This window comes from Lactuca serriola, chromosome 8 (assembly GCF_051521515.1).
Source record: "Lactuca serriola cultivar US96UC23 chromosome 8, Lser_US96UC23_V15, whole genome shotgun sequence".
Lineage (NCBI taxonomy): Eukaryota > Viridiplantae > Streptophyta > Magnoliopsida > Asterales > Asteraceae > Lactuca > Lactuca serriola.
Genome location: NC_136415.1, coordinates 3,135,451 through 3,146,272, shown reverse-complemented (window position 1 = coordinate 3,146,272; position 10,822 = coordinate 3,135,451). Strand labels below are relative to the sequence as shown.

Here is a 10,822-nt window from a genome sequence, read left to right as displayed (position 1 = left end):
GAGTGATACAATGCAATGGTGGCAGAAAGGAAAAAACATGACAACTTACTTGAGCAACAATAACAAATTATTGCAATATTTTAAAGAGCTTTATTATTTGTGTGTAGTAGAAATTATTTAACCTCAAAGGAATATTATTGCATGCAACTTAAAAGAGTTTTATTATTAATACATTTTTTCCCAAGTCCCATATCTAATAGAGTCGTGTGTAGCTAGCTAGCTCAACTGCAACCAGTTGGGAATGAGATAGCAAGTCCAGATTTCATTTGAAACTCTACTCCAATTCCTCAGTCTCATGTAGTCATGTAATGTTAACTAACAGAAGCAACCCAATGACAATATCAAAATATGGCAAATTGAACTCTTGCAACAAGTCTTAAAAAAAACATTAATTAAATTATGAACATACATACATACATAATAACATTTACAACAATTTTGGGTAGCTGGCTGGGAAAAACAAAGGGAAAGTTCACTAACAAATCATGATGATGATACTGGATTCGATTCCATGCCAATCCAATCCAATAGGATGGGATGCCAATTTTGACAACTTCACTTACTTTGTGAGTGAGTCTGACAGTCGTCATCATCAAAATCAAGTGCAGGAACTAAAAAGTGGATCCATGACCAACATTTTATCTATTCCACCCATCATCATCATCATCATCATCATGTCATGTGATTTCCAATAACAGCTACTTGACTTGTAGTACATCTGCAACAAAAAAGAAGGCAACATCACGTCACATCACATGGGCCCTGTTTTTTAAATAGGACATAACAAAACAGGTTGTATTGCATTTGTGCAAAAGACGTGAATGTCCTCTACATCCACGTCAGCGAAAATAACCCTAGATAGCTTGTTGAGTCCCGTCCCGTTAAAACAAAATGCAAAAGATATATATATATATATATATATATATATATATATATATATATATATATATATATATATATATATATATATATATATATATATGAGAGAGAGAGAGAGAGAGAGAGATTAAAAATTTACAGACAAGACAGGATATACATACAGTAAACATGTGCAGCTGATGACTCCACTTTCATATTCATCTGCCATCTGTGATCTATCAATCTATCTGACAACAACAACAAACATTTTTTTTTCTTTTTCTTTCGGTGTGTGCCTTTGAACTGGAGCTGGAGGAGATCATGCTTATAAATTAGGATTTGTATGTGGATGTGGATCCTCTTTCAACCCTTTACTCAGTAAATCATAGTTGATCGATGCCAGTTGCGAAAGATTCTGAACCAAACACAGCAAACCATCTTCATGTTTATATTAACATCAACATACAATGAAAATAATATATATATATATATATATATATATATATATATATATATATATTACTTATCACAGCAACATACATACACTAATAAGTAAGTAATTACAATGTATTTACAGTTTTTACCCCCATAATAGTAACGTATTTTACATTTGCTACCAACATGTTGATGGGCAATGTACTTTGTTGTTACATGTTGCTACTATTCATAAAAAGATATACGTACATTGCTACTATCAGTAAGGAATCATAAGCATGTTGCTATTATGTGTAAGGAAATGCAAGTAAGTTTACATTTCACAACTTTTAGGTTATATATTGAAATCAGGGGTAAAAAAATATACAAAAATGTTGTTGCTAGTAACTAGTTCAGTTATGTTTATAATTATCTTAATCTAGAGACATATATGTAAATTTATGTCTAGGTATAGAGATCTCTGTATACATATCATATTATGCAATCAATATACAAGATAGCGTGGTTTATTATGGTCTCATAGTCTAAGGTTTACCTACTAGCCTAAAAATCTAGTATTTACTGTTTCGCCATCATAACTCCCAGAAGTTTGCCTTTGCAGTTACCAAGTATGGCTACTGCACACAAGTTATTCGACTGTGTTGTGTTGATGGAACAATTCCCTGTCCATCTAAATGCCTCACACCTACAGATAGTTTCACAATTATCCATCCCAAATCCAATCCAAGAGGCAATCTTAGTTATATCCAATGATGTTGATTACTTCAAGTATCATTAAAGCCTCCTTCCATCATGTCAATGATGTCACCACTCAGAAACTCTTGCTTGACTTATAATGAGCCTATGCACCTGAGAATACACACCTTCTCAAAATAGAGATGAGATGAAAGGGGCATGCGGGTGCACTTGTTTCTACACAAAGATCTAGTTATGCTTACCAATACCATCTCTGGTCGTGAGGAAGAATGCAACAGCCAACAGTCTCACGTCTACCATCAATTCGTTGCGTGTTGCATTCCGTGAACGATCATGATTACATCTACCGTCCAGGATTTTCACGCCACGAGCAACAATCTTAATCTTGGTCCGTCTCCGTCCTGTTGACTGGCTTTCAATTGGTGCCTAACCGCCTCTAAAGCTTCCTATGGCTATCAAGTATCAACAACCCATTTAGTAAGGTCTCCAATGAAAACAAAACACATTATTATTATTATTATTATTATTATTATGGCACTTGCAACCGTTTGACTCCTCTACCATTCATACTAGTCTCAATGCCAATGTTTGTTGAGCAACCAACCAACCATGAAAGCATGGATCACTTTCATCTCTCCTATCCTCCCCAACCACACAACACCTTTCATCTCTCTAATATCCCATACATCCAAATACACCAAAAATCTTCTTTCTCTTCAAAAAACTTGTCTTGAAAATCATGTATATTTTTTAATTTCATTCAGCTTTTTTTTTTTTGAATGATGAATCTACACACACTACCCTACATATAACCCCAATGCTGCTCGTGCATCCTCTATTGTCTGGCACAAGCATCTTAGTCATCCACATGAGCGTCTTTTACATTCTTTGTTATCTAGATTTTCCCTTCCTGTTACAAATAACCATTATCCATTTTTTGCACCTCTTGTCTAATGGGACAATTGTGCAAACTTTTTCTACCCGTTTCTTCTTTTCGAAGCAATAAAATTTTAGATTTATTATATTCAGATGGCCATGTCACTTTATGTTATGTGTTGATTATCATTCTCAATAGATGTGGATATTTCTACTAGCTTGAAAATCAAATGACTACAACACTTTCAAACTTTGTCACCTCGTCTCTTGGAGTTGTTCACCAAAGATCTTGTCTTCACATTAGTCAGCAAAACGGATTTGTTGAGCATTGCTATAGAAACGCCATCAAAACACACCTCACTACTCGCAAACAAACCGTCTGTATGGAGCAACCTCATGGTTTCATTGATCCATAACACCCGAACCACGTTTGTCTGCTTCACAAGTCTATCTATGGACTTAAACAACGCAAACATGGTTTTCAAAGACTTTCTCATACTCTTATATCACTCCACAAACATTTGGTTTCACGGGACCGATCCCTCGGTCTTTATTTACCCACATAAGGGAATTGCTCTGTATATGTTGGTCTATGTCAATGACATTAGTCATTGGCAATAAGATGGCGGTCATTGATCACAATATCCATCAACTCACCGAGGCCTTTTCCACTAAAGACATGAGGCCACTTAACTACTTCTAGAGTCTTAAAATTGTTCCCCATGACTCAAATGTCATACTTCCTCAAAGGAACTTTTACAATGGACTAGCCTTTACGAGTCCAAACTTATGTCCCTTGCGTTACGTTTTCCGATCCAATAAAATATCAACACATTGTTGGTTACGTGACTCTCTCGCATAAAACATTTATGGTCAACAAACAAAGTGTGTGTCAATTTATGCATGCCTAAATAAAGAACCATTGGTCTACGGTTAAGTGGATTCTACGTTATTTGTGCTGCTCAAGCCCAATACTTGAAGCCAAGCCTTCACCAGTAGTGCTCGTAAGCAAAATACTTCCACTGATAATCTCTTCTCGAACGCTGACCCCCGTTACCCAAACGATCGTCACATAGTTAAAGTACAATTTAGAGTGCCTATACCAAATGAACTTGGTGTCCGCACACCCTCAACTCCCAATTTATGGTGTGAAACTTACCTCTCTGTTAATCCTATATCTTTCATGCTTGTAAAAAAGCATGTGAAAGTTGATTTTCACTTTATTAGAGAAAATGTTGTCTGGGGAAGGGGAAGTCTTGGTGTATAATTCATACCCACAAATGATCAGATTACGAATATCTTCACAAAACAATTACCAACTCCTAGTTTCTCTTCCTACGGTCCAAGCTAGCGTGTATTAGACTAGTTTAGTTATGTCTAGTAATCTTAATCTAGAGGGTAGCTATGAGTAACCTTTATCTCTCTCTCTCTCTCTCTCTCTCTATATATATATATATATATATATATATATATATATATATATAAAGATCTCTCTGTACATCATATTATACAATCAATATAAAAGAATTGTTGCAGTTTATTATTGGTAAAGGAATGTAAGTAGACTGCTATTATGGGTAAAAACTAAAATACATAAACAAAAAACTGTTGGACCCATTTCCTTTTTCGGCTAAAGTGTTTAATTTGACTAGAATTCATATAATAAATAAGATGTAAAGGCGAGGCATACCTTGAAGGAGAAATTACTAAAAGAATAGTTGACAGAAGTTCCGGATTCAAGTTCAGCAAGACCCCCAAAATCATCAGCCTGCGACCAAAACAAAACAGAAAGAAAATCATAAAAAAAAAAAAAAAAAGTTGAAAGTTTCAATCATTTTTATAAATAAAATCTACTACTAACCACTTCATCATTACGATTGCTTAGGCAGCTACTACTACCACTCATGCTTCCATCGTCACTAGAATCCTCTGTTTCACTTGCTGCATATACCTGCTCTGAGTTATTCCATGTGTACCTACTTGTGAAATAACTTGTGTCCAGTGCACTCTCTGATGAAGGCACAAATGCAGCCTGACACAATTACAAAACATCATTATTTCTACTACTTTCTTTTAAATGATCAGATCAAACAAAGTTTAACAGTTAATGTGTTTCATGCACCTTTTGCCTGGCAAGGGTATCCCAGTTGATATCCCTAAAATATGGATGCTGTTTCACCTGCATTCATCAAATTATTCAGCTTCCTGTTCACAATGATTAATGTTAATCAAGAAAGCAGACCTCGGTTGCTCCCCTGGCTCCAAGTCTCTGGTTAGGATCTTCTGTCAGTAATCTGCAGTGCACAATGATTGAATTCAGAAAAATGTATTTAAATTTTAAAGATGATAATTAAAAAGTTGCTCTTACTGATCAATGAGATCCTGGGCATCAGGGCTCATTTCATCAGGCACTGCAGGCCAGGGTATGTTACGGTTGAGAATGTTGTCAAATATCATCTGAAAAAAACAGTGAAGAAAAGGTAAGATTACAGCAACGAACAAAGAAGTGAAAGTAGAACCCCAACCCCAACCCCAATCCCACCTGAGGATGCTCTGCATTGAAAGGAGGAATGCCAACAATCAGCTCAAATAGTATTACACCAACAGACCACCAATCCGCTGATGTACCTGAAAGATATTTGAATAAAACATTTCCATGCATGAGATTTTATAAGCAATTGGTGTCATTATTATTATATCAAGTTAGTTAGTTGTGAAGAAAAAGAAACCATGTCCAGTTCCCAGAAGAATCTCGGGTGCCAAATAGTCTGGAGTTCCAACAGCAGAGCGGTTTTTGCGTCTTTCTTGTTGAGTCTCAGTGGCAGATAGAGATAGAGATGGAGATGGAGATGTTAGAGATGACTGAGACTCATTATCACCCAATAGTGATGTGCCACTCACTGCTGGACCAGATAAATCATCTGTACTGTTAATTAGACCAACCTTTGACAGCCCAAAATCTGTTAACTGCTCACAAAACACAAAACAATTATCCAACCATATGCTTACTGAATAGTTATTTGTATGTTTATAACCAAAACCAAAACCAAAACCAAGTTATAATAGATAGATAGATAAACTACCTTAATATGACCATCATGTGCAATCAATAAATTATCCGGTTTTAGATCACGGTGAACCACACGCAGAGAATGCAGATATTCCAAAGCAAGCACCTGCAGTGCACAATATAATTTTATTTTCTTTTAGTTATTTTGAAATAAGATTTCAGTCTAGTTTATATCATATAATTGGCATTGGGTAGATTTTTCAAGGTACGATGTCTTGAAATGAAAATAAAATATGCACAAACCAAAACATACCACTTCTGCAATGTATATACGAGCAACATCTTCATCCAAGCAGCCTAAGTTTCTCAATAACGAATATAAATCACCGCCATTCAAGTATTCCATGACAAGGTACAAATTTTCGCGACAAGTAAAAGAATAAAAGAAACGGACCTGTCACAATTTAAGTTTTTATATTTGATTATATTTTCTAAAGCCTAAAGGAAGACAATATTACTAAACATCATCATCATATATTACTATTATTACCACAAAAGGATTGCGGACGGATATCAAAATATCACGCTCTGCCAATATACTCTCGACCGCATTTTTCCGGATCATGTCAGCTTTCTTAAGAACCTGCAAAAAAAAAAAAAAAAAAAAATTAAATATAAATATATCATCATCATATATAATAAACAAACGAAAGAATGAAAATGAAAGAGAAAGAGTGAGGTACCTTTATAGCAAAAAGATCTCCTGTGGTTCTCTTTTTGGCTAAAAAGACGCGCCCAAATGCTCCACGGCTAATCGGTTTTATAATCTCAAAGTCATCAATGGAAGTGCGGTCCTTATTTCCGGAATGTATGGGGCTGGTTCTCAAGCTCCGTACCACATCATCCTCCAACGGAGCATCTTCATCGATAACCGTGCTTGAGATATCAACTTTTTCATCATCAACCATCTCACACAGCTGCAAATACTTCTCCCTGCTTGTAACAATTAACAATTAGCATTTATGATTTAACAAACACACACACACACACACCCCTCATACTCATAAAAACATGTTTATTATAAAAATGCTATCACCGAATAAGCTTCTCTATGCGTGCTCCAAATGTCTCAACAGTCAGGGCATCAAACTTTCTCCGGTCGATCACGACTCTTAAGTCATCAAGACACGTCAGAAGATACGACAAAGATCTGTCATCATCCAATGGCGTATTGCCAGCACATCGAGCGATATCAGCAAGCTCATTCATCTACAAAGATTTCAATATCAATACCTATATCTCATCTCATAAGAAATAAGAACCTATTACCTAATACCTACCTGTGGAAGGTCGTCATGTTCAGAATAGGCACCCTTCCCTGCCAATAACAAGTCTATCTGGCTGGTTTTTGGTGTCATTAATGGCGACCTAGGAGTCATGCTGCCAGCAGATGATGTGGTCATTCCTTGATCAGATTTAGGACCAAAGCGGGTCCTACATGACATGGAGGGGTGAGCTTTAAGATCATCCATTGATACAGAATTATCACCTTGATCAGGAAAGCAATCAAGCATGTCTTCTGAACCTCTACGTGACCAATCACTAAGCTTAGGGGACATGAAATCACAGTCTTCAGTTACACTTGAACTTGCTTTAGCAGCATCTGGACTTCTATTATTATTATCCTTTTGTGAAATGAACTCCATTAACTTCTCTAGGGTTTCAGCAACCCTTACAAGCCGTTCATCTACACGTATACCTGTCTGATCGCAACGATCAGCAATCGCACAAATTCTAGAATGTTCTTCCACGTGTAAAGTCGGAACCTCCTCTTCACAAATCCGACAAATGATGGAAGTTTCATCAGAGATATTCGGTTGATCCCCCCACCCCCACGAAACTCGATGCTGATGCTTAAAAGGAGTACTTGATTGTGATTGTGATTGTGCATGTGAATCTTTAACAGGCGATAGCTTCATAGTAGTAGCAGTAGTAGTAGTAGTCAGATCCACATCTTTTTCACTCTCAATAATAGCATCCAACTTTGTATCAGTCTGTTCCTTGACCACAAGTTCTTCTTGGGGGCTTTTTGGTCCAGGTCCAGGTCCAGGAGATGGGAATTTCTTCCAAGAAGCCATTCGGTCTCTACCTGAGTCCAAGCTTTTAGGTATTTCTACAGTAGGCGGAGATGCAACATTTGCAGGATGTTGTATGGGTTTTTCTTTCTTGGGTTCCAGCATCCCGTGTTGTTCCTGACTGAAAGATTTTCTTGATGATGATGATGATGGTTTTGAGGGTCTCGGAGGAATACGTTTATCTGCTGAATGAAGGGATTGACGGAGTTGAAGAACAAGTTCATCTTCAGCCAATCCGCTTTCTTTATGGAACTGCAGGAGCCTCGTACATCGTGTGAGTATGAAGAGCATTCGGGTGTGAAGCTGTTTCAAGATACCCATGGGGAGCTCCTGACGCCTGTCGTCCAGTTCTTGAACAATCCCCTCACACTGCAACCAAAACTCTCCAGGAGATGTCATGGCACACCTCTGAGCCAACACCAGTAAGTCCTCTAGAGTTTCCTGCCACTGCGGTTGACTCTCTGCATTCTTTTCTAGAATGCCAAGTAAATCTCCAGCAAATATATGAAGATCAGCATCTACTTCTTCCTTTGCTTTGTCAAACTTACCCCGTATCATTGACAAAACCTCCTGCTCCGGCTCACATAAATTTAATTTGAATCAATCGACTATTTATTTTAATACAAGATAATAAATAAATAAATGCCTACCTCTACGTTATTTAAACCTCGAGGCTTCCAAAGTGGGAAAGGTCGTACGCCTTTTGAGTTCAATTCATGGGAAAAACTTTTGATGTCAGCCGGATATCTCTTTCTAGGAGCACTTGTAACCCGGAGTATGGCTTGAAACCGGGGTGATTCAGATTCCTTAGGGTTCTCACAATCATATGATGTCTACAAACACACAAAAATATATATAATGTTTCAGTTACACAGCTACCATAAACAACTAACTAACAGACATATATGCTAATGTAAGCAACACAATTACCTTCATCTCTGGTGTACAAATCTCTGAGCTCCTCAACCCTCCAGAGTATCCCCTTGTCTTCAGACGGCCTATCATCATAATTGATTCAAACAATAATTTATTGATTGATCGTCTTCTAGTAAGTATTAAAAAGCTAGACGACGTATCAGCATTTCAACAAATGCTCAATAAAGTACAAACATATAAAATTATCTTATGCCTTAAAGCAAGTACCTCTAACAACTAGAATGTCCACAGGCCATCAGATGTACTAGAAATTACAAGTTTTGCCCTAACAAATATTAATACATATCCGCATAACATGATAACTAACTTAAAGTAATTACAGCTAACTGTCTGAAGTTGAGGCATTCCTTGAAACGATTTGTTTCTTAGTTTAGAATAGTTCCATGACCGATTATGGAATGTATGTGATCTTACAATTTGGAAAGTTTTAGGTTCGGATGATTAAAGCCAAAATTCAATTTTTTGGTCGGAGGGGGAACATAGGCAGAGTCACTAAGCTAACCATTTGGTGTGTCTATTATCTAAAACCTAAACATAAAAGGGAAACACCATAGATGATTAAAGAAAAAGAAAACAAAACACATCATGAGAAGTTATCCAAATCGTACCAGCTTCAGATGAAGATTCTACATTTCGTAGTGGCGAACGGCCTAAAACATTGGGGGTCTGATCTCTTGAAAGCAAGCTTTTAGTGGTGGCGTCTGAAGCGCTGACATTGTCGGCCCATGAGCCCCGATCAACATTTTCGAAAGAAGAAGGTATCTTTTTCTTATCAGCAGCAATCCCCATCTTTTTGAAGCTACCCTCATCACCACCTGCGCTGTTTTTTGCTTTAGAAAGATTACTGGCCCCAAGCGAAGACATTTTGCTATTAGCATTGTTATTATTACTATCTCTATTGAACCCCAGAAAGCTCTCTCGCGGCAGCGGCCCCGATCTGGTCTTGATCCGATTCAGACCAAGTGAAGACGCCAATATTGGGGAAACCGTCGGCGGAACTTCCGCCGCAGATTCCCGCGTCGACTTGGATGATGTTGATGCTGCTCCAGAGCTAGGTCTTGTGCTGAGCGGAATCTGAGTCTGAGCATGAATCTTTGATTCAGTGCCTACTGTTACGTCTTTCCTGGTCTGATTCTGGTGCTTTAGGTTTGAAGTTGAAGTTGAGCCATCTTTGACTTGAGTTTGACGGAACGAAGAACTGCCACCGATCGGCCGATGATGATCTTCTTTAGTTGCCGACTTGGGTTTCTTCTTTTCGGATCTGATGGGAGAATTTGAGTTAGAACCAATAGATCGAGGACTGTTGGATCCCTCGGGGCTTGAAGTGCCGGATGATTTCTTTGAAGAGAAAAATCTACCTTTAAACACCATTATATCATACTATTACTATTACTATTAGGGGGTTTCAGCAATCTAACATATATGTATGGGTATATCTGATTGATGGCTGCTTCTGCTATCACTCACTGCTATGTGTTCATCGTACCACGGGGAAAGAGCTTGGATTTTGGTATTATTTGAGTTCTGAGAGTTAAATCACAAAACGGCCCCGCCCGAGAATAGAAAATAATAGTGGTTAAAAATTAAAATGTCAAATTATGTAAAAGTTGTTTTACTATCTTTTCTAATCTTTATTTTAGAATCAAACATGCATATCATTTTACTATCTTACACATCTATACTTACGTGTAGATGAGCAGAGCTACTCTTGAGTTATTATCCCGATAACAGAAAATATTAGTGGTTAAAAACTTAAAATGCCAAATTATGTAAAAGTTGTTTTACTTTTAAGCCAAGCTATTCTAATCTTTATTTAGAATCAAACATGCATATCATTTTACTATCATACAACATCTATAATTACGGGTAGGTGAGC

General features: G+C 37.2%; 1 protein-coding gene across 1 annotated transcript; it reads right to left on the bottom strand.

Annotated features, from left to right (window-relative positions):
- Window positions 1-376: 376 nt before the first annotated feature.
- LOC145068603 (Protein kinase superfamily protein) lies at window positions 377-10,451 on the bottom strand. The gene is made up of 18 exons (XM_079015598.1): window positions 9,555-10,451; window positions 8,941-9,008; window positions 8,661-8,843; window positions 7,216-8,580; window positions 6,972-7,144; window positions 6,619-6,868; window positions 6,426-6,518; window positions 6,189-6,329; window positions 5,949-6,041; window positions 5,595-5,832; window positions 5,408-5,493; window positions 5,234-5,322; window positions 5,108-5,159; window positions 4,988-5,044; window positions 4,727-4,897; window positions 4,556-4,633; window positions 1,041-1,273; window positions 377-718 (listed from the first exon to the last, which is right to left on the bottom strand). The coding sequence occupies exons 1-17, from the start codon at window positions 10,315-10,317 to the stop codon at window positions 1,184-1,186; spliced, it is 3,990 nt and encodes a 1,329-aa protein (XP_078871724.1). The 5' UTR covers window positions 10,318-10,451; the 3' UTR covers window positions 377-718; window positions 1,041-1,183.
- Window positions 10,452-10,822: the final 371 nt, after the last annotated feature.